This window comes from Neopsephotus bourkii, unplaced genomic scaffold (assembly GCF_033783945.1).
Source record: "Neopsephotus bourkii isolate Nb327-2 ecotype Australia unplaced genomic scaffold, CSIRO-AGI_Nbou_v1 NB_620, whole genome shotgun sequence".
Classification (NCBI taxonomy): Eukaryota; Metazoa; Chordata; class Aves; order Psittaciformes; family Psittacidae; genus Neopsephotus; species Neopsephotus bourkii.
This window is the reverse complement of record NW_026901120.1, coordinates 1,131,413-1,155,293: the sequence shown is the minus strand read 5'-3', so window position 1 is coordinate 1,155,293 and position 23,881 is coordinate 1,131,413. Positions and strand designations below refer to the sequence as shown.

The window sequence follows — 23,881 nt, the reverse complement described above, 5'->3', positions numbered from 1 at the left end:
ATAGCTTCCCAGGATGTGGCATCCTGGGGAAATTATAGAGGCAATGCAACAGGGACACCAGCCCTGCATCCGCAGCACAAGGGGGAGATGCTGCTGGTACCCACAGCAACTCAGAGGATGCAGCAGGGGGAGCAAGGAGGGAGCAATACCAGAGCCCGAGGGAGAATAAACAATGGGAGAGGGCAAAAAAAGGGAATTGGATTGAAAGGATAAAGCACCTCTATCTACTCTAAATTCTGCTGGGTGTCTTAAACCTGGCATTCCCCACAAAGCAACCCTAGCAAAGTCAGGCCATATGCAAAACATAAAGGAGATCATCACTGCATCACTGCCAGTCCCAATATCTGCCCATGAACCACACAGTAGAAAGCCAGGGCTCTATTCCCAGGGGGTGAAAACTGCTCTCTCAGCAAACAGGACACCTTCTAGTTACTAAGCACACCTAGGCAAAGTTCCCCGACTCCTATCTATTCAACTGGTTTCATTTTGCAAAGAAATGCTTAACTAACCACCAAGCCAGAGACCAAGAAGGTATAAACATGGGGCACTCACCTCGGTGGGGACCAGACTGACTTTCCACTTCTCCAAGTTGCGAAGGGCTTGATGTCACTTAGTCATGAAGCATCAAGGGGGAGAGAAAGGCAAAGCAAAACAAAGAGAAGCAGGACTGTGCCCTTATAACTGTCTGAGCTACTAATAAGGAAGATGCAAACCAGGTTTCCCTCTCAGGCTTTTGTAGGAGCTAGTAATTAATTACTCTAATTACAAAAAGCTGAGCATCCCCCAGCAGCCAGTCCCCTGATATGACCTCTTCCTTGGGCTACTGGGAACAGATGGCTCAGAGGGTTCCCCATCACCATTCCAGCCTTAAAGAACAGCTCTGCACTATGCCAGAAAAATGAAAAGATGAGATGGAAAGTTGGGGAAGGGAAATGGAAGAAGAGCTTCATTATTTTTCACACATTTGAGTTATGCAGATGGGATTTCACAGCATATGGGATTTCAACTGGGGTTTGTAATACAAGAAAAACTATCAGTGTGTTGCGCAGGCAGAGCGACAAAAACAATCTGGGGCTTTGTATTCAGCACTTGATAGATAGCCTATTTGTTTTCTTTTCCTCATGATCCTTGGTTTCACCAAGGTAATAACTGGCCAGGGAATGAATATAAAGTCCTCATGGGGTGCATAAGTGCTGTCAGCATCATGGCATGAGGCACTGAGCTCCAGCTGCTGGGGATGTGCACATCCAATGGGAGGGATGCGCACACTGCCCTGTGCTCCTTGAAGTGTGTGGCAGTGACTGCTCCTGAAAGTACCACCAAAATGATGATGGCATCAGGATGGCAGGCCAGGATCAGTGAGGAGAAATGCTTTGCCATTCCACTCTAGTAACTGCTAGACCTGTTAATGCAGCCAGATCTGACTCGCCTCCTTCCCAGTGCCACCAGGCAATTCAAGCCAAACAAAACCCCAAATTATCATCACTTTTCATATTTATATTTTTGATTTTATTTTTGATTTTTATTAAAAAAACACCCCACCATTATTAACAATGGATCATTTACTCAGCCAGGGAGAACTCTCATTTCAACCTCGTGAACAAAAGGCAGCACGGTTAAAACCCATAGGCATAAACAGAACCCAGTTAAACAACGAAAATAAAGAGAACTGTTCAAACTATAGCTTATAATTATGCAGTTTCCTCAATGTCAATAGAAGGGCTTTTGTTAAAAACCTTTAAGTCAGAATTCCAGGGGAGACTTCTAAAGCACAAGGGAAGAAGGAAACACATGCTCGTTTAAAAAAGAATTAAATTAAAATGAAACAACCCACAAAATAAACCCCCAAAACAGGAAAAAGAAATTGCTTGGGTAATGGTTAATTCATTCAGCAAATTTACTTCCTCCAAAGCAATCGCTGTTTGCCCAGCCATGGCCTGTATTTGAACATACACAATTTCTGCCAAGTCATCCTGGCCCAAATGGCCCAATTCTGGCATTGGTTTGGAGGGGGTTTTCAGTGAGATTATCCCTGGCTTCCCACTCCGGGAGCCAGGAGTCTGCAGTGGCAGTAGGTACCACTGGGAGCCTGGAAAAGGGGCTCTAATTCAGCCTCTTTCAGTCTCCCGCAGTGAGACAGCACCAAGATGAGCTCTGAGCATCAATCTGAGCTCCTGAACCAGGGCAGAATTAAGCACCTGCATTGCATGAATGTATCAAGCCCCAAACTGGGTATGTTAAAGACTGCAAATTAGTGACTACTTTATAAAACAAAACGAGACAAAACCTATCCTCAGTCTGGGAATTTTTTAGGTCAAACCCCAAATAAAAATGGTCTTAAAATATATACATATATATATGGCTTTTCATTTTCCCTATCCATTTCATCAGAAACAGAAATAAACTTAAGGGTGATATTTGGTTTTTAAGAACGATTCTGTCCTTCTCTTCAGCCGGAGCGGATGGGATGGAGGTGCTGACTGTGGTTGCTCACGACACAGCTCAGAATCGACCTGAGTTCTCCTTCATCCTCGCTAGTAACCGGGAGTAGACAGGTGCTGCCAAGGAGAAGACTGAGTTAGGTGGGACATACACACAGCATCTCCCAGTTCCTGCCCCTCCCTGTGATGCTTGGAGCAAGACAAAGGAATAAACCTCTCTTTAAGGGACAGGGACATAAGATGGAAATTGGGAACAAGCTAGGGAAGATGTTTTACCTAGTCGAGGATTCCTCTGAGAAACCTGCATGGGAAGAAAATATAAGGTTTGCATTAACACAACTAATCTCTGATAGGTATAAGAACAGTTTGCATGTCAATATTATTTATCCCTAGTCTCCAAAAACTATGGATGGATGACTCTCTATAACTGGAAGCTGACATAGATAGTACAATGCCAAGGTTACATTCAGAGTGCACTGCAAGCTGTAGGCTTCCTATTGCAAAATGTATTATCTTTTCTATAATTAAATCATGCAAGAAGAGAGGATTGGTCGTTCCACCAATGTGGAAATCCACATACATATGTTCACTCTCAGCCAAAGTCTGAATGTGCCATTATCTTCCAATCATTATCACCAAAATGTAATTTCAACAGTTCTGCAATGAAAGATTTATTTGCCTTTTACCTTGGATAATGCAGATGCTTGTTTGAAGATTTCTAATGCGGGATCTGCAGGCTCATCACCTCTTTCTTGTGGCCTGGAAGCTAAGGGTGGAACACAGACAGCACTGAAGTACTCTTCAAAGCACATAGGCTGCTTCCTTCCATCCTTTTGTGTTGAAAATCTCGTAACAGACTAATATACTCACTATACTGAAGCAATCACTGCCCTCCCAAAGCAGCTCTGCTGCAGTGGTGTGGCTCTAGATACTTCTACCCATGGACCTACCCTGTGGCTGCAAGACAGAGTTCACGGCGTAAATCACACCATTCGTGGCCATGATATCACTTTCAGCAACGGGCTCCTTGTTGATGTGTATTACATTGTTTTTCTGGTCAGGAAAAGAAAAACATTTAAAAAGTAGAAAATAAAGAACTTTTGCCATCAGTTTTACAAAGAAAGCCCTCTCTTTCTATCTGTTCATTCACTGGGTGGCTGCAGGCGTTTTCCTCTTCCAATTAAGAGGAATATAAAACCAAATAATAGCCTGAGCAGTTTGTTCTGGAGGTGCTGGCAGGCTTTGGAGCATGGACCTTCTCCATGGGCTGGGAATGCTGTCCTGTGGCAGCAAAGCACATCCACCAGCTCCCCTGCCACACTAAGAGGGACGGCTGTGGAGATGGCATCAGGAGAGGGCAGAATAGGACTGGACATAGAACAAGTCTAGCACACAAGTTGGCCAACTCAATGCACGTGGCAACACTGCCCTTTCCATTTCATCTTGCGTTTTCTTCCTTACGCACAGCATGGGGCACGGTTATTTATTTGCTGAAGCACATTTTTCAGCTCAGTCGAGGACCCCACATTCTCTTAACTCAGTGCAGAGTTTGTGAAATGAAATTACATATCTAAACAAACCCTGCTGCGCTAAGGGAGCCCATGCAGAGATCGTTTTTGTAACGCTAAAAAAAAGGACGTGCGAGCTGAGCAAGCTATTTGTTTAATTTATTTATGCTGTTTCCCCCATGACTCATGGTTCAATTTATAACAGCTCCTGGAAATCATTCACAGTTGGTCTTCTGGGGAGAAAGCTGAAGCAAACCACATTTCAAGACTGCCAACTCACTGAATTGAACACATGGCAACAGTCCCTGAGCTACAGCCCAGAAAACACTGTTTGGTGGCTCTGCATGCTCTAGAAGAGGTTCCCACACCATCCAAATGAGCATAGACATACTTTGGTCCCTGACATGGACAGACCACAGCCCTGCTGACCACAAAACCCCATCCAAGGTGACTCACCATGCTGACTTCTAATTTATCTCCCTGCATGGATTTGAGCCTCACGAGGGCACTGACTGCGCCGCTCACCAGGATCTCATCAGCCACATGGAACTTGAGGATGTTGGCAAGCTCCTTGGCATTACCTGGGGGGAGAAAACATTTACATTTGCAAAACAGCATCAGGGCTGGGTTCCCATATTCCGTGTGCTGGAAGATTTCACGGAAAATATCATGATTTCCTGAAAAGTGCAAGGAAACAATATGAAATTGAAAAGAGCAGGAAGAAGGACTTTGATTAGAGCTGGGTAGAACATTGAGGCCATTCCTGCCTGGGCAGGTTAGGATCCCAGCGAGTCCCATGTCCAACCTTGGTTCATACCGTAACCTCACACATGAAATCCCTATCTCTTGGTTTTTCAGCCCTCATTCTCTCACTGTGCACAGCATGAACCTGCTTCTGTTGCTGCTTTCACTTCCCAAAGAAGTCTGCAGAGGGGAAAAGACCCATGTGAAATAAGGAAGCAGATAGAGCACTCTGGTATTTGGAAATGTCGATGCTTTCGCCAGCACCAGCGTCACTTGGCAATAATCTCCATGGCTGAAACTGCAGGATTGCAGGATTCCTGGGTAGGAAGTGGAAAAGTGCAGGAGAGATGTCACCAGTGGCTCACAGATTGCTGGCCTGATCCCCACCCCACTGAGTCTCTGCTCATCTGGCCATGCTTTGAAACAGATTTTAGGAGGATAAGATGCTTCCCCTTCACTATCCATATTCCATAAGAGGCAATGATGTGCACAGCCCAGGCCAGCAGCTCTCCTCCATCTTCTCCTTTAGAGGCTGCAGCATCAGTGACAAACCCCATATATCGGTGATGGGGAACATCTAGTGCAAAAAGATAGCCTCCAACTACAAAACCAGAGCAGCAACTTCAGCAAAGGGGACACTTTCTTTCAATGCTCATATCTGAACACACTCTGAACTTTTTTCTCTGTTAGTTTCTGTGGGGTGGCCTCAGGGCACACTGCACCTCCTCACCAGCATGATTCACTTCTTCATCAGAAACGTAAGCGAAAGATTTGGGTGAAAAAGAAGCACATCTGAAGTGTCTGCATCTGGAATACCTCAGTCCTGCAGCCATTTACACTAGTGGTGAAGTATTTATGTATTAAGCACTAGACTGGATGTGCAGGGTGGAATCACCAGTTCCTCATCCCTGCACTTAAAAGGATAACCAGCTACCATGGGCAGATGCTTCCCAAATTATGATGTCAATGTTTGGTTGGGCTTTGATGACAAGAAGACATTACACTCACATACCTCACATTGTTTCCGACCACAGCTGGCTTTCAACATGAACAAAATAAAAGATCATGCTGCTTATCCAGAAGAGCATTCCTAAACATTCCCATGCTTTTTTCCACACCCAGCCTGTACACCTGTGCTTTTCAGGATATTGGTTTTCATCTGTTTTAGATTGGGATATTTGTTGTCTTCTCAGGATCAGACTGGACTTCCTGCTTTGTCCATATGGACAGAGCAACAGCTCCGTCCTTTTCCTGCTTACCTTTCAATCAGTGTAACTGGGGCTGAATGGGGACCATGTAACCCTGTTTCCTATTTGCAAAACTCACTTTTGACACCCTGATGATCCCTGACAGCCTCACTGTCACCTCTTTCATCCCTGAGAGAGGCAGGGACCTCATCAGTTCCTCCAGAAACACCTTAGAGTTATCTTGCTTACACCAGCCAGCACAGCCAAATAAAAGTCATAGTAAGTTTGTAGCACACACTACAAACATGTCTCCCAAGCACAACGAAAGTATAAACCTGTGTCCACCCTTTGTGTGCTCTCTTGCTCATCCTCACCTTTCTGCTGGATATGGCTTATCCAAGCCACTTGTGTAGGAAGCACATGCTTCCAACAGACAGGGTTAAAGAATGAGATATGGCAGAGAAACTTAGCCATTCCTCTCCATATCATGCCAATAACACACAGCAGCTCCTTACTGAGATGCTCTAAAAACACTCACCCATGAGTTTGTTCAGTTCCCCTTGGGGCATGGCTCGGAAAGCTTCATTTGTTGGAGCGAACATGGTGAAGGTACCTGGCCTGTTCAGGTTCTCCGTTAGACCTGCAGACTGGATTGCAGCCACCAATGTGCTGCAGAACAAACATACATGAAATGCTTTGCTATAAACTACTTCTGTTGGGCTTTGAAAGTTGGTTAAGAAGGAAATGAGCCTGTGAGGTCCAACCAGAACATCTGAGAAGTGGCAAAGACAACCTGGGAATGCTGATTCCTTGGGGAACAAATGGGAATGAGGAGACAGAGAGGTCTGGCCACAGTGGCTTGGATGGGCAGAGAAGGTTTCAGAGCCATCTTCTTACAGTATTAAGGGGGACCACACACTCTTGGCTCACAACCCACTGAAGGGTTATTTGAAGTCTCGCTCCCTGTAATTTAGGGATGAGACCATGGTTTTGGATGCTCTTTCTATGTTAAACAAAATATATATAGTCATGACTACAACCCATAATAAATAGGAACTGCTTTGGCAGTTCTTCTGCTCCTAACTAGCATTTAGGAAGAGCAGAAAGGTCACCTGAAGCGATGGTCTGCCTTGAGAACATCCATCACTGAGCCAGACGGTGGAGTCAGCATTTTGTCCACGCTAAAGAGGGTCCCAAACCTTCCTCGCTTGTCATGGGCAGCAATGCAGGCATTTTCAATGCAGAGGTTCTGTGAAACAAATTGCAGATAAAACGACTTTATTAAGATATGCTTCAAAAGAGAGATCTTTATGCTTTCCACAGTGCTCAATTACACTTTTAACATGCTGGCCATAACATTGCAGCCATCGTGCATCCTTCAGCCGTCATTCAGAGCACCGCAAAATGCAAGCACTCACATTGCGGTACACAAAAACTCTCAGTTCCTTGTCACCCAGAGTCTGCAGCTTCTGTCCATGGTAAAGATATTTCGAGGAGAGCTGGTCTTTAACAATGTGGTTCAGAAGCAGGTTTTTCATGTTGCTGTCGACAACGGGGAGTCCATCTGCAGAAAAAAGCATGGGAAGAGCCAATGATTCACTTGAAATGACCATTGAGACATTCAAGTGTTCAATACAGAGTATTACCCCCAGGACTTTTTAATTGTCAAGTGAGGTGCCACTGCCTATAGCTGAGGCATTCACAGGAGGATTTGCATACTTGTGCACTGAAACTTAGCTGAAGACTGAGATTTGTGGCCCAAACTGATGGAAGAAAGGGATTTACTCCCCGCAGTTTACCTTTGAACACATCATTCACTGGGGCAAGGAGGGTCACTCGCTCGCTGCCAGTTAGATGAGAACTGAGACCAGCTTGTCTGAAGAAGTCCATGGACTTGGAAACTTCAGATTCTTGTGCCAACTCAAACAGAGTCTTAGCTGAAAAGAAAAGGAACACATCATAACCTTGTGTCGAAGACAACCCACCCATCACTGCGAATTATCTACATCCTCCAGATCCAGTATTTCCTTGGCAAAACAGATGAAAGAAAGGCAACAGAAAGATGCAGAGAGGCATCAGTACCTGAATCTGGGATCAGCAGCTCATTAACAAAATGTACAACGCCGTTGGTTGCCAGGATATCCTTGTTGGCAATGATGGGCTTCCCGTTGAGGGTCAGCTCTTCCCCACTGCAGCCCACATCCAAGGTGGTTCCTTCCAGAGTCTCCATCGTCAGGCCAGCGATGATGGCCTCAGCACACATGGCTGACTTCAGGATATGATGGTTCAGCAGGTCTGTAAGGGAGGCAAGTGTCTCAGTGAGCTGCAGAAATCAGCTGTGAAATAATGGCATCTTTTAGGGATCCTGTTCTGTACTGTACTGTATGGGGCTCCACTCCAAGAGACGCACAATCATTTTAGATTGTGCTGATTTTAGTTGGGCAGCCTGTGAAATGAAGTGCCTAAAAAGAGTGATTTTCATACATCTTTGCCAGCTTCAAAAGGTTTCGTGTGGCTATTCATGTGGTCATTTGCCAGATTAGATTTCAGTTAGATACCAGTATTCTTGTGTCTTGCTGGACTGATAGAAATGAACATCACATACAGGAGTGCTAAAGGAAAACGTGGAAAAGGGACTGCTTCAGCCCCCTCCTCCATGTCTGGATACCACTACTGCTGTCACATCTAAACATCTACCATATCTACATCCAAAGCAGTCTGGGCTCTCCAGTTTAAATCGCTGGAGCCTGTCGAACCAGTTTACTGCAGTTGTTGCCAGAACGCATCAAGGAGCCACTCACATGTCCTTGAGAGGGAAGGCAGAACCAAACCCCACTCGTCAGTCTCTCCCTGGGCTCAGTGACAAGCACCTACCCCTCAGGGCTTCTGGGTCCCCCAGGATCCTGTTCAGTGTTTCTCGTGGGATCTTCTCAAAGGCTTCGTTGGTAGGAGCCAGGAGCGTGTACTGGCCTTTGCTTTCCAGCAAGCTGTTGAGGTCAGAAGCAGCCACCGCAGCCTGCAGGGAAATGAGGAGAGGGTAAAACACATACAGCCAGAACACAAAGGTCAGCAACTTTGTCCAGGGCCGGATTTATTAAGGATTTCATCATTTCAGAAGACTTATAAAAAAATCCTGAATAGCTTCTTTCAGCACTTTGGTCCCTTTATAAATTTGACCTGGCCCATAGTTCTTGTGTTCCAGAAATTTGAGTACAAGAGCCCTATTTTGGCAAGACTGAGAGCTAATTCAAATACCCTGATAGGCCTGGAAAGGGTCACAATAAATTCCAGCGAATAATTCAGATCAGAACCCTCAGCTGGCTAACAGCAAAACCCCTGTGCTTTTAAGTTATCCCTAACTTGGAGAATACCAGAGCACATAAATTGGCACTCATCAAATCCAAGCAGTTAATATTCCCTATATTCCCATAGAAGAGTGAGGAGATAGACTCAGCCTACGTCACTTTACTGACAGCAATAGCAGGGTGACAATTACTCCCATAAAACCCTACTTGTGCTGATACCAAACACTTCCTAAAGCAAAATAAGGTATATTGGCATAAGGATTTCATCAGCAGCTTTAGAATCACAGCACATAGACACTGGCAGGCTCTTCATGACAATTCACAGGGGTGGGATGACTGAACACCTTTAAGGAGCCTGGAGCACGTGTGGGATGGACTCACCCGAAGAGTTTCCAGGCTTTCCTCGGTCTCAATGATGTGCTGAATGCTGTTTGTAGTGGTAGCAATGACTTTGTCGATGACATGGACCACTCCGTTGGTGGCATGGTGGTCAGCTTTCAAGAGCCTGGCACAGTTCACAGTCACAATCTGCAGAGGGAAAGAGCCACGGGGTGTTACGTGCACTGAAACAAGAAGGTAAAGCAAGCACTGCTGGTTTTCTATTTCAAGCACAGCGAGTGCTTTAATACTGAATCAGCAGGAGCACAAATGTGATGTCCCAAAAAAATACACACAAAGAATGAGAATTCACTATCAAGAATGTTTGGAGCATTTGATGTTTAAAGAGCTTTGAAAATAATCAGTGGTTTTGTCTCTTCTGAGTCATCAAGACTAAGAAAATATGCAAGAACCAGCACTTAGGTAACGTGGGCAACTTCCCTGCAACAGCACTGATGAAACTATTGACTATATATATATACAATATTTATATATATATAAGATCTATATATTGGCTATACATATAATTTATAATAATAAATATATAAAATAAATCTATATTATATTATAATGTACATTAAATATTACTACTGTATAATATTCATATATTATATTCATACCAATATATTTATAGTCATACTATATATAAACATATAAATATATTTCATATATTACATTATTATAGACATGTTATTACATATATATAGTACATATAATACATAATATATATTATAATAAAGACATTACATATTATGACATTACATATTATGATATATAATTTATAATAATAAAAATATAATTATAATAATATAACAATAATTTATAATATTGTCTATACATATATAATATTTAAATATATATAAATACTCTTTTCAAGCTCCTTCTAAATATGGATCCTAAATTAAGAGCTCCAACCTGAGTGTTACAGAGTGCTGGAGGTCCAAGGACAGCATAGGAGGTACAAAGCAGCAGAAACACAAGCCTGCTGTGGGTAGGTTTAATGCATGTCTTACCCCGTTGGGATAGTGGTGAATCTGGATAGGCAGGTCCTGGTACATCGAGTTGAGCGTTGTCCCATGTTTCAGATCATCCGTGAGGACTCGTTTGTTCACCATGTGGTAGCGGAGGGCGTTGAGCAGCTCAATGTTAACGTTACTCACTAAGGAATCCAGAGTTTCCTGAAAATGAGAAGAATTCGGGTTTTAGGGCTGGGTGGAATTAAGGCAGTTGTTAGAGAGAGCCAGAAGCCTGGCTGCATCCAGGGTGCTCCCAAGGTGTGTGTATATTGAGTGATTCATTCACCATCTGTGCACATTAAGAGCTCTAACTTTTGTAGATCTTTTTGCCTTACACCAGCAGCCCTGGCACGCTCCTCTTTGGCAGAAAAAGGGATGATGGCAGCAAGCTCCAGTGCTGGATTACTGCATTGAAATGAGCAGTGAGTAACAAAAGGCATCGCTCAGGGCCAAGGACAAATACACCAGAAGACATTCCCAGCAGAAGTATCCCTACAAGGGGCTACACTGATGCAAGTTTGGGTAGAGGCTTGTTGGAGAGGGTAGGCAAAAAGATGCCCCCTCCCTGCCCCAATAGCTGTTCTTACATATCTTGTGTAAATTAATAAGAACAACCAGAGGGGTAAAGTAAGGGTCAACAAGAAAAATATAAAAGGGATGGAAAGTCTCTTAACACAGTCTCTAATGGTAAAGGGCAGGGAAAGCTAAATGAGGTGATTTCGACATCCACCTGCTGGAGAGCATCCACATCTCTAGTGTTGGGCTCTTTCAGAAACAAAGCTCTGGAGCTGATGGACCCATCAGTGATTACCATCTTGGAAAATCATAATCCTTCCTATATCAGGACTGTGTCTATTCTGCCAGATGCAGGCCCCTGCAAAGCTGGATCTCCACTAGAGAAAGGCAGAGGGAGAGGAGGAAGAAGAGGAATTGTATCTTACAGCAGGCAAGGATGCCCAGGCCTCATTACTTGGGGCAAAAATAGTGAAGCTTCCAGGTCCTTCGATTTCTGGCCTTAGGTTGGAGCGGTCGGAGTAGAGCTGCGTGGTGGCAGACCCAACAACTCCCAGGGTTTCATAGATGTTGGAAAGCGGCAGCGCTGAAAGAAGAGAAGGTTATATTCCCAACACATCATTCATCCCTCCAGCTCTGTGCTGAGCTAAAGGAGAGCTGCTGGTGAGAACATCTGGGGAAATGAAGCACGGCAGGGCACTCATATCTCTTCATTAATTAGATAATAAATAATCATAGCCTGACAGCTCCAGCCTCTATTAACAGCAGAGTAATCCAGGATCTACTGCATCTCTGCAGGTTTAAATGGAGTTACTCTGGGTTTATAGGGATGTGAATTGAGGCAAGCAATGACATTCATTGCTCTCACCTAATCCTTGTTTGTACACCGGCTTTTGATGCTCGGTGCTGGCAGCTCGCCGCCGGTCTTGGTCTCCACTGGCTGATCCACACCAGCGCACGTGGTTAAATGGGCAGCATCAAAGAAGTATTCAGAAACCAAAGGCAGAATATGTCTTTCTTCAACAAACCCAGTGAATTCACCAGTGATTGAACTGTTTTTCCTCCTAAAGGCAATTTTGCTAACCTCATGCTTGCCAAAATAACAACGAGCAGAGATTGGCAGAGCTGCCGGCTACTCCATCATTCCTTAGGACTGCAGTTCCAATACAGCTATATAACTTGTTGGAATAAGCAGTTCCCTATGGCCCTCCCATGCTTGATTAAGCTTAATTATATCCAAGGTTTGAAGTTGTCTGGAACATTTTGCATGCTATGGAGCTGATCTGGCCCTTGGCTGGTGCTCTGACGGGTCCATATCTGACTTGGCCATGGCAATATTGTGCACAAATGGCAAAGATCAAATCCACTTTGAGCAATTTCCTAGCGTTTCCCCTTACCAGGCAGCTGTATCAGCTTTAGGAGTCTAAAAAACATCAAACATGCTCTTACCAGCTGGGCAGCCTTTTTCTCCAGGAACTTTTTCATATCCAGGACAGCACTCGTAACTGATTACTCTGGAATAAGAGATGGATACAGCAGATTAATGGATGGCGTCTCACTGCTATTTGCTATAGTTCTGCATTATCCATATTTGGTGATGTTTCTAAGCAAACTCTTCATTAGAAATACAGACTTGGAACAGCAGCAAACCATGATTTTTATCTCCTTCAGGGCTGCGTGTTGCCAGTTTCACCACAGAAAAAAGCAGATGCAATTTCTTTTCAATACCACACTTTCCAGGAGAATCCATACAAACAGGGGATGGAAACTGATGCCATGCTTCCAACAGATAACCTGAACCAGCAAGTACTGGTTCATTTGGGCACATTTCCCATGGGATTTGGGGATTTCCCTGGCTGACAAATCCAGAAAAGGGCCATGGAGCTGCTGGGAGGGCTGGAGCAGCTCTGCTCTGGAGCCAGGCTGAGAGAGCTGGGCTGGGGCAGCCTGGAGAAGAGAAGGCTCCTGAAGGGGAGACCTCAGAGCAGCTCCAGTGCCTAAAGGGGCTGCAGGAAACCTGGAGAGGGGCTTGGGACAAGGGCCTGTAGGGACAGGCCAAGGGGAATGGCTTGAACCTGCCCGAGGGGAGACTGAGCTGAGCTCTTAGGCAGAAGCTCTTCCCTGTGAGGGTGCTGAGGCGCTGGCACAGGGTGCCCAGAGAAGCTGTGGCTGCCCCATCCCTGGCAGTGCTCAAGGCCAGGTTGGATGGAACTGGATGGTCTTTATGGTCCCTTCCAACCCAAACCCTTCTGTGATTCTATGATATTAAAAGAGGAATAAAAAACCAGCAAGGAAAGAAAGAAAACCAGAAGTTGTCCATTTATTTTCCACAGGGGATTCTTTCTCCTATTTCTCTTACGCTTGGTGTGAAAGGAGCAAGGCCATCTGATTGATGGGCTAAGCCTGCGAGGGAATAGGTGCTCCTCCCAAAGACAAAGCGTTTCCTCTGTGCTCCCGGTTGGATGCGAGACAAGGAGGATGCTGCATCCCCAAGCCTGGGCTCACTCACTCACAGAGAAAGGAAAATCCTCAAGCTCCAGATATTTGTCATCATTTTAACACTGTTAACAAACACTGGAAATGCCTGGGGCTTAAGAGGGAATTCTTCAGGGTAATTAAGAGCCAGTAAGTGAAACAAATACCTGCTTTTCTGTGACAGAAGCAAATAAATTCCGTGTCACGGTTTCCTAAGAGAATCACAAAGCAAACCCAGACTGATTGTCTAGACATTATATATTCCATGTGGGAAAGAGTTTGCCTAAAGCAATCCCTTCCTTTGACTACTGGAGATCTTAACACCCTGCTGCTTTGCTCTCCCCAGCCCCCGTCTCGTGTTCATTAGAAACACACACTTTCTCCCCCCACCACTTCCCTCCCCTACCTCCACTTTTTCTCCCTAGAAACTAACTCCAGTCTAGACAGTTCCCTTGGTTCAGAGCTGTAATCAAAGCCGAAGAGCTGATTAAAGAGAAATCATTCCAAAGTTCAGCATAAATAATTCCTGAGTGCTGACATAGGCTTTAAAAAGCTTATTTATAGATCGATCGGAGATTAATGAGCTGTGACGAAGGGGCAGGATGCTGATGCACACAGCGTGGGGCTCGCTGGCTCAGGGCTGCCCCAGTGGCCAGGCTCCTGCCAGGGAGGGATGGAAGGACCATGCACTCATAGAATCCCAGCCTGGTTTGTGTTGGGACCTTAAAGCTCATCCAGTTCCAGTCAGGCAGGGACCCCTTCCACTGGAGCAGCTTGCTCCCAGCCCCTGTGTCCAACCTGGCCTTGAGCACTGCCTGGGATGGGGCAGCCACAGCTTCTCTGGGCACCCTGTGCCAGCGCCTCAGCACCCTCACAGGGAAGAACTCAGTGGGTTCATGGGCATCTCCAGCACCACCCCACAAGGGAAGCTAATGGCAAGAAGCACTGAGGCTGAGCATGGGGCCAGCTCCATGTGTGCAGGGGTTTCCTCAAGCCCCCAGTCGCCTTCACCCACTGAAGGTGGCCTACCAGCATCATCTGGTATGCATTCTGCATGCCAGCATTTTGAGCTGGGTACCAGAAAACTTCTGCAAGGGGCTGGGTGAACACAGAGGTGCTCAGCCAAGTGTCTGCACCTACAAGGAGCCAGAGCTGGGGATTGCAAAACAGAGCTTCAGCTTCAGCCGTTTGCTGTTCCATGGCTGGTGGCTTTGATGGAAGCACAAGACCACTCAAAGGCACGTGGGCACCATTCAAGGGGTAGCTTGGGGCTGGGCACAGGGCACCCTCATAGATGGTTCTGCAGCCCCTCCAGCCCTGGAGAGCAGCAACACAGTCATGGTGGACTCTGCATCTTGATGCTACTGGACCCTATACATCCATATGGGAGGAAGGCTGCTCCTTTGGCGTGTTCTCCTCCAGTATGCTGCCCAGGAGGAGTATTTCTCTTACACAGCCAGGGCCAAACAGCCCATGGGAGAAAACACGTCCCATGCACCTCATCATGGGCTCTGCACAGAAGCCTTTGGAGTGCCAAGTTCATCCCTGTCTCTGGTGCCTGCTCAGCGCTGCAGAGCACTACACTGGGGCATGGCAGATGCCACTGATGTAGGTTAAACAAGCAATTCCCTCACACAAAGAGCATTTGTCATCCACTCTGCAACGCCTCTGACCACAGTTTCCTGGCCTCCCCATTGAGTAATTTCGAGTCAAATCTATAGTTTTTCAGCTTCTGGGTTTGAAACATTCTATTTGCTAAATGTCTGTCAGTGTCTGGGTGCAGAAGCAAGCTCCCTGGCTTTATTGGTCTTTGTGTCACTGCTGTTGCATTCTTAGGATCTGAAATTAAATCGTAAGTGCATTTTTCAAGGCAATAAAAATAAGCTTAGGCATCTATTAGTGAATAAAGATCCATTTGTAATCATTTCCTGTAATAAAATCCATATGTTTTGCAGAGTAAGTGCCAGAGAGTCATTTTTTCTCCGGCAGGAAAGTGCATCAGACAAGAAAAGGGAAGTTAAATTAAAAGTTAAAGAAGAAGTGCATTAAGGGCTAACTGACTGCCACCAGTTATTCCTCAAACAATAATCAAACCTGAGATGTACGTAAGCTGTCTTTTCATTCCCAAGACAAAAATGTGTGTGGGGACGTGCTCAATTGCAACCCCAGCCCGGGAAGAATGAGCCCAGTGCATAAGGGAGTATGGAAAGCACAGGCACAACGATGAGGATGTACTCTAAATAAACTATTTCTTTGGCTTTGAAATAAGCAAGAGTGGAAAATTACCTAATTACCAAAACAATCTTGATTCAGTGCTCATTAAAATCAAAGCAGTGTCAGACTTCTTGCCAACTGTCTTATCTCACTTCATCAGCAATGATAAAAGACGTACAGAACTCCTCTATCTAATTTCTCCCTCACCCGTGTGAGCCAACACTTCAGCAAAGAGAAGAAAAACAAATTAAAATGAGGCAGATAAAGAGGTAAGAGCCCTGTTCTGAGGCATGAGTGGGAATTTCCACCGTGCACATCCAGCCCCTGTTGAGCGCTCCACCCTTGAGGACCTGAAGATGCTGCAGGAGCTCAACTTTGCTTCCCTGCCATACCTCGCCTCCCACTGACCTCCTTCCACACAACCTGTTTGAAACAGGGCTCAGAGGAGGAAAAGGAACCAAAGCAGTCACAACTGTCTTCCTAGAGCCATGTATCTGCCCCTGCACCACACGTCCAACCTGGGGAACCATCGACCCTTTAAGCAAATAAGGAGGGTAACAGCCAGGTCAAATGTGAAGTAGGGGAGATGGGTCAAGTGTCTCCTATCCCAGGACTGCTCTTCTCACACGTGGGATAAACCTCTTAGCAGGAGGAGAGAAATGACCATGCTCATCCAGCTCCACCATTTTCCCTGGGCTGATGGAGTGGATCCCCCTGCCAGAGGGAGGACCGAGCACACAGGAGAGGACTTCTGTCTATAGATCCCAAGCATACTCTGGATCCACCCAGTTCTGCAGAGGAACATGCCAAATCCTGACTCTTTCTGGGATTTAAAAGCATCTGGTATTCCCAGAACCTCTCCCAGACCAGCTCAGTCCCACACAATAGCCCAGCTTCAAGGGTTTCTAATGAGCACCATTAACTGTGTGCACACAGCACTGAGCACAGCGCAGCATCAGACCCCTTACACTGGTTTAAGAATCTGACTGCCGTAGCGTGACGCATCATGTCCTTTATGGCCCAAATGTCTCCTGATTGCTTCCATATGCCAGGAACACCACGTCCAGTGGGAGCCATCACCAGCAAAGGTTTGTAATCAGAGCTGTCCCGGGGTCCTCTGGAAAATCTGAGTCAAGGCACGTGCCTTTTGTTCTGCACAAGCACTGCTAAAGGGCAAAGTAGGGCCAGGCTCAAAACTGACTAGGAAGAGAGCAGAAGACAATAACACCCATTGTGGAGATGATGCAAAGCGAAGAAGAGTGAACAAATTCCATGTATAATGGGAACATTATCTCATAGGTTAACAGGCAGGTTAATGCTCTGTGCACTTTTCTCTCAGCGATGCATCACTGCATTGGACACTCGGGTAAAAGCAGAGTAAATGAGGTTAGAAGAGATCACCTCATCTCCCCAAATGAAATCATGACATACTGCCAGATGCCACTTGTTCCACCTCTTCCTGGAGATAAGCAGATGAGTTTGCCTCTGCCAAATTCAGCTGCACACTTGGGTTACATGAGGTTAGGTTTTCATATGCTTTGGAGCTGAAGAAATCCATGGCTGGGATCGCTTTGCTTTGCAGGGACTACAACAGCAAAGCTATCCCACATCCATAGCTGAGTCATGTTTTCTTTGGAGACCTTCTAAGCTACTCTGTTATCAGAAGAGGCAATGATGATATCATATTGCCAGGCCATAATCTTGCCCGTTTTACGTCAGAAAAGCCACTATTCAGCCAAGATGAGAACTTGAACTCTAATCCCAAAAATTTGGTCTCCCAAGATTTGGTGGGTTTGAAGAATTAAGGGAAGGGAGTTGGCCTTTTTTTACAATATTCTTTCTCCCTTTATTTTTCTTTGGTAAAGACTATTGGACATAAGGGAAAGCACTACACAGGCTCACTATATGGTCACCCTGCAATGCATCCTCCTGAAGTATAGAACTGTCCTCTTTTAGATGAATTCATGGGTAGCACAATGGAAGGCTGAAAGCTGTGCACAATGTTAACTCCTGTTTTGCCTTCCTCCCCTCTTTACCAACACCAGACCCACAGAATGAATCCTAATGGCCAGACATCACAACTAAACCAATGAAGGCAACCAAAATAAATCATAATATCTCACCACAGTTCAAATCACAAGGTCTGCTGCTGACTACAGAAACAGAGTTTATCCAATCTACATAAAGAACTGTGTATTTCTGTAGATATATCTACAGTTTACATTGGACCATATTGGAAACACATGAGATGATTTTATGCTCTTTGTTCTTGACCCTGCAGATCCAGCACCAACCTGCCCCACAGCTCTGATGCCCACATCCAGCACTGTTCAGAGCATCTCTGCACTGATACTGGGTGATGCAGTGGTGCTGGAGTGCAGGACAGCAAATATGTCTGAAAGCCCAGCTTGGCCTCCACTGAGGGGAAAGATTCTGTGGTCCTGACCTATACAGCCTGGCACAGAGTCAGGCATGCACAGCCTTAATTATCTGCTGACTACATCTTTCAAATGAATGTCCCGAGGCTGCTTACACAGATACTTGATGCAGCAGCTACTTGAATATTATTGTTTGCCATTTCAGACGTGGAATTGGCCTGCGAGTCTAATTCATTTTCCTGGCGGAGTCATCAGAGAGTGTTGGCTAAAAGTGACACCTCCTTCCCCTTATTTCTGTTTTCCCTTCCAAAGCAAACACACATAGATGAATTTTATGTTCTCTCCAATATCCATCAGCTCTGGGTCGCCTTTCCTCCCCCTCTTTTTTTTGTTTTAAATCTAGGCAGCATTGACTGTGGAGACAGAGCTAAATACTAGAAAACATCTGGCACACACTTCATTACAGCACAGAGAGCGATATAAATATATATAGAAAAGCAATTAGAATAAACCATCAGGGTTTGTATTTACACGGTACTTCCCATTCTTAAGATCTAAGTGCTTTAGGACGATGATTGCCATTTCAGGAAAACACTAAGATTGCTTAGGGAATAAAAGGCTAAACCAATTCCTACCACATACACACACTAAACCCACGCCGTGGGCTGTGGCATCCCATGTCTGTCACATCATCTGCTTCTCCCACCCAGCACCCACCTCCACAATGGGCTCCTATGGGAGACCCTGGTCACCGCTCGGGTACTTACGTTGACTTCCCGCAGATCTTCCTCTGGTACCACTGCTTGCAGTTGGTGAAGTATTTCCTGTTCGTGCCGATCAGCTTCTGCACCGCGCACACGTTGGGGCTAAAGGGAAAGACAAAGCAGAAGAGGGTCCTGTAAGCCTCCGTCCTTCCTGTGCTGACCCCCAGCATGGAGCCAGACCCAACTTGACAGTGCCCAACAAGCCCTGCTGGGGCTACAAGGGAGGAAACTGAGAGCTGCAAGTCGACTTGCTCAGTTTGAGTGTATAATGACTATCGTGAGGTGGATGGAGGAAGCAGTGAAGGAGATCTTCGCTCTGCCAGGGCATCTTTATCTTCACTGGATCCCAAGTTTTTCCCGCTTTCCACCTCTCACCAAAATATAAAGAAATTAAGTAAAAAATAACACTTTGGTTAGTATTCCCATGGTGAACAGCACTCACAGTTTGGGATCTTAGAATCCCAGCCTGGTTTGGATTGGAAGGGACCTTAAAGCTCATCCAGCTCCAACCCCTGCCACAGGCAGGGACCCCTTCCACTGAAGCAGCTTGCTCCAAGCCCCTGTGTCCAACTTGGCCTTGAGCACTGCCAGGGATGGGGCAGCCACAGCTTCTCTGGGCACCCTGTGCCAGCGCCTCAGCACCCTCATAATAAAAAGTTATGAAATAATTCAAATCTTTCCAAACCCCCCTATTATTTTATAGCTTAGGATGTGAAAATAGACATTTATCACCAACGTGAACCAAACCTGGAACGGGTGCTTTTGCTCTAGGATAGACTCAGCCAATTCTGGCCACCGATGCTGAGCTGCTGATGGGAAAAGAGCAGTGGCACTGCCCACTCCTGTTGCAACACACCAGGTATGGCAGCACAGATTGAGAGCGACTCTACCAGCCCATAAAGTACTGAGAGCTCCTTCTCTACCAGAAGAGCAGACGGTTGGCGTTATGTGCGTAACTGACCCCACTGGGAGCTAACGCAGCCTTTCAGCTTTCTAAGAAGTGATATCACTGCGAGCAAAGATGTGGTCAAACAGGAGTTGGGAGTTTTCTTGCTGCTGGTTTGGCCAGCACAGCATTTCCCTGCTCAGCCTGGCTTTGTGGTTTATGGCCAGCAGCCCTGGCCATGGATGTAGGCAATGCACAATCAGTGCATGAGATATGATTTATGGATCTGGGTTGTGAGGCCACTGCCTTTCTCTGTGCTTGAGCCAGAGATGCAGCAAACATCCAAGCAAGCTGAGGATGCTCAGCCCAACTGAGGCTGGATTCCTAACACCAACACAATGCCCCAGTTGAGGCAGTGGCTCCAAAAGTATGCGCAGTGTTGGCTGCCAAGGCAGATAGAGGGAAAACAAACAATTAAGCAAAATCCATAAATCACCACTTCAGCCCATCAGAAGCGCTCAACAACTTCAAGGCAGAGTTTTCGTGTGCACAAATGAAGCTCTGGATGGGCCTGCAGTAAAGGTCTTGTTGATCTGTTTAGGGCAGCAGCCTGTTTCACACTGAGTTTGACTGGGATGCTGCCCACCTGCCTACCAGAGTTAACAAAAGCAGAGCTTGCAGCCTGACCCCCAAGTCTTCCTGCCACCGTGCTTGCCTTTCACCAGCGTCCCAAATTCAGCTCTCTCCAAAGCAGGCCAGCCTGCCCATCATTAGCATGAATTAACAGGAGGGTCTCCTATAGGTTGGCTAAGTCCAGCACCAGTCTCAGCAGGAGCTTGGCTTGCCTTCAATGAGCCTTTGTTGACGTGGCTGCCGCAGGGCCCTCAGTGGCAAGATCTGACCCTGCACAGCCCTGGCACCTCCATCCTGCCCCGAGGGGAAAGGGGAGGCCTGTGGGACCTGGAGGAATTGGGATCACCACTCCCCTTGCTACTGCCATATCCAGTTAATGGCAGTTTAGTTCCCTTTCTATATATAAGGCAAGTGACTAGGAGAATGACAGTACTGAAGTTAGAAATAACAAAGTTACAAGTTAGAAATCACAAAGCCACACTTTCAGCTGGTCAAACGGGCCCGGGCTCAGTAAGTCCTACAGCAAATCATCTCTTAGAGAGCCGTCTGTGCTCCCTGACTCAGCCCACCTCGGCTGCCCAGCCCCGCCGCGCCGCAATGTGGTTCCAATTACATCCAAATTCCAAGCCTAGCCTTGATTTCAGCGTCTGGCTGACGGCAGTGGACAATCCATCTAATATTCATCTTGACAAGCCTTGCTACTGAAGGACTTGTTTGATCACTTCCCCTGTATCCCTGGCAGCAGCCCGCCAAGAAAACCCTTGTGTCTTCAGGACAGCATCAAACCCAGCGCTGCCTTGCTCCCTCCTCCCTGCCTGGGACTGCAGCGCTGTGGGGCTGCTGCTCTCTCCATGACTTATGGGGGGAAACTTCTTCCCACCAGCGTGGAAAATCCCCCTCCAGGGCCGTGTTATCAATGATTCCCGCAGGCAGGCTGTAGTAGCGGCTCCCTGCGGTGCGTGTTCTGGTCTTTTGCCCGGCCTGGCTTCAAATGAATTTGTCAACACTCTCCCCTCTCCTCGTTGGAGTTCACCACCTCTGCCATGCCGTTCCCACTGACTCGAGGATAAAACTGCCTATTGTTCCCTTGCAGCCGAAGCCTTCCTCTTGGCAGGAGCAGCTGGGAGCTGCTGGAGCCGTGGCTGCCCTTTGGAAGTGGCAGAGAAGGGCAGGATTTACCATATGGCCCAAGCTACCTGCCATGACTATGCATGCCCATGAAGCTCCCCAGCATCACATAGTACCCACAAAGCCAGGTGGCTGCTCCTAAGTTTTCATCTTCAAATGTTGATGCTCCTGATACACTCCTCAGCTCCTCCGCTGGACTTGAGCTGATTCACTTTAAAGGTTCATTAAGATGTACAAGTTTTGCTGCAGAGCCACCCAACTCGCTCTCAGCTCAATAGGGGCATTGATGGTGTGGGGGGATGCTCGCAGCAGAAAGGGTGGCAATCCTGGTGGCACATCCCTCCTAAGCTCCCTCCTGTAAGCAAAACAACTTGCCTCACATCCCAGGCCTTCCTGGCTGGTTTTGTGTTGCTGTATCTCTTTGGCACATCATTAATCACTGTTTAACATTCAACTTGGTCTACATTGCTCTCTCCATCAAAGGGACCAGTGAGCGCAGTGCTGTGGTCAGCTACACCTGGTTTATCTCAGCGTAACTTCACTTCATCTGGGAACTCTGGAATACTAATTCCTTGCGTATTCCACATACCTCAGGCACCAGCACTCACATCTTACCCTGTGACTATTGATTGTACAGGGATTAACAGGCTTCTCTCTGCAGAGATGAGTGCACTGATTTACACCAGGACTAACTTCCTGAGTCTGAGCAAACTTCTGCCTCGGGGCTATCAGCAGAATTGGGTATTTAGTGAGTTTCACATCACACAGAGATGAAGACTCACAGTATTTGTGTGTAAGCCACCGTCATCCCTTCCTTATGGAGATCTTACAAACAGGCATCAGCTCAGCACTTACTGCATTCTGTACCTCACCAGACAGGCAAACAGCACCCCCCTGTTCACAACCACTGAGCTGGATCCCTGCCAGAGAACGTGTCAAACTGCAATAGTTAAGTCTTGGGGGGCTTTTTAAAAGCATTTTATGACCCTGCCTTCAGCGAGCCATTTAAATGGAAGCTGCAGTTCAATCAATGTCACCCTCCTGCAGGATGGAAGCCAGCTGAAAAGTCTGTCATCCCTTCACCTCCCTAATTCCCAATGCATTTTAAACACAGTGAGAACAACTGTTAACTTTGGGTTAGTTTTCTGCCTGCCCACGGAGACTCAAGCTACTCGGTCCGTAAGACACTGTCCACCTAGCACGAGAGGTCTTCACGCATTTCTGGATACCCCTTACCTTGGAAGCTTTATGAGTGTGGAAGCGATCACTGTCATCCAGAAAACTTCCAAGACTTTTCAAGACATCCATAAAACTTCCCAGACTTTGAGTGGGGGTTCCCCTCAAAGAGGAAGTTGCTGCTTAACTCCACAGAGGCACTCCCCTGCCACTGAACCTATTCTCTTTCCTTTGCTATAAATTCATGAAAATGAGAATTCCTGAATCCCTTCCACAAAACGTTTGACCCCTCAAAATCTAGGGATTTTTTTTTCCCCTTTTCCCTTAGCAGGGATATACCGATAAGGAATCCCTGGCGGCTCTAAAATGACATCTGCAGCGTTAAGCATCCCGAGAGAAGAAAGTTATCCGTAGAAGAAAGAAGTCACTCGAGGGAGATAGAAGTAATTATCCGAGGGATAAGGAAGGAAAAAGCCCCGTTTCGGGGCCGAAAGCACCGAGGCTGCCTCCCCGGGGACCGGGCCGACCTGCTGCTGTCCCGCTCCGGCCCCGGGCTCCGCGGCTCCTCCGCGCCCGCGCAAAGAGCGGGCGGCGGCAGCGGGATCTGTGCAAACGTGGGGAGAAACAATCCCCCCCTCGCTGTCCCCTCCTTCCCCCCCCCGCCCCGGGGATGCGCTTACCCGTGCTGCCGGCCGCGGAGCCGGCTGTGCTGCAGGACCTGCTGGTACGGGGACTTGGCGGCGGCGGCGAGACCCAGGGCCAGCGCCAGCAGCAGCGGCAGCGGCGGGCGCGCCATGGCCGGGAGGCGGCGGAACGGGAACGGGAACGGGATGGGACGGGACGGGCCGGCGGCGGCCGCTCGCCCCGTTAAATGCGGCGGCGGCCGGGGGCGGGGAGCGGCGGCGCGGGGGGAGCGGAGCCACCGCCCGGCCCGACGGGAGGGGAGGGGAGAGGAAGGGAGAGGAGAGGGGGCCGCCCCCCGGGATGGCGCCCTGCCGCCCGCCCGTCCATCCATCCATCCGTCCATCCGGTCCCCCCATTCGGGGCTCAAGCTGGGGCGGTTGCGCTGCCACGCTCCGGGGTCCCCTGGATCCCAGCCCCAGGATGGGCTCTTAGCTGCCACCCGGCCGTGCCC

General features: G+C 47.2%; 1 protein-coding gene across 1 annotated transcript; it reads right to left on the bottom strand.

The window, feature by feature from the left end:
* Positions 1–1,476: 1,476 nt before the first annotated feature.
* On the bottom strand, positions 1,477–23,600 carry TGFBI (transforming growth factor beta induced). Its single transcript, XM_061352038.1, has 17 exons — positions 23,427–23,600; positions 18,927–19,025; positions 12,542–12,606; positions 11,521–11,678; positions 10,577–10,741; positions 9,567–9,713; positions 8,755–8,896; positions 7,963–8,175; positions 7,680–7,817; positions 7,299–7,444; positions 6,993–7,129; positions 6,419–6,549; positions 4,406–4,530; positions 3,392–3,494; positions 3,128–3,207; positions 2,718–2,742; positions 1,477–2,558 (listed from the first exon to the last, which is right to left on the bottom strand). Exons 1-17 carry the CDS (start codon positions 23,540–23,542, stop codon positions 2,503–2,505), a joined length of 2,046 nt encoding a protein of 681 aa, XP_061208022.1. The 5' UTR covers positions 23,543–23,600; the 3' UTR covers positions 1,477–2,502.
* Positions 23,601–23,881: the final 281 nt, after the last annotated feature.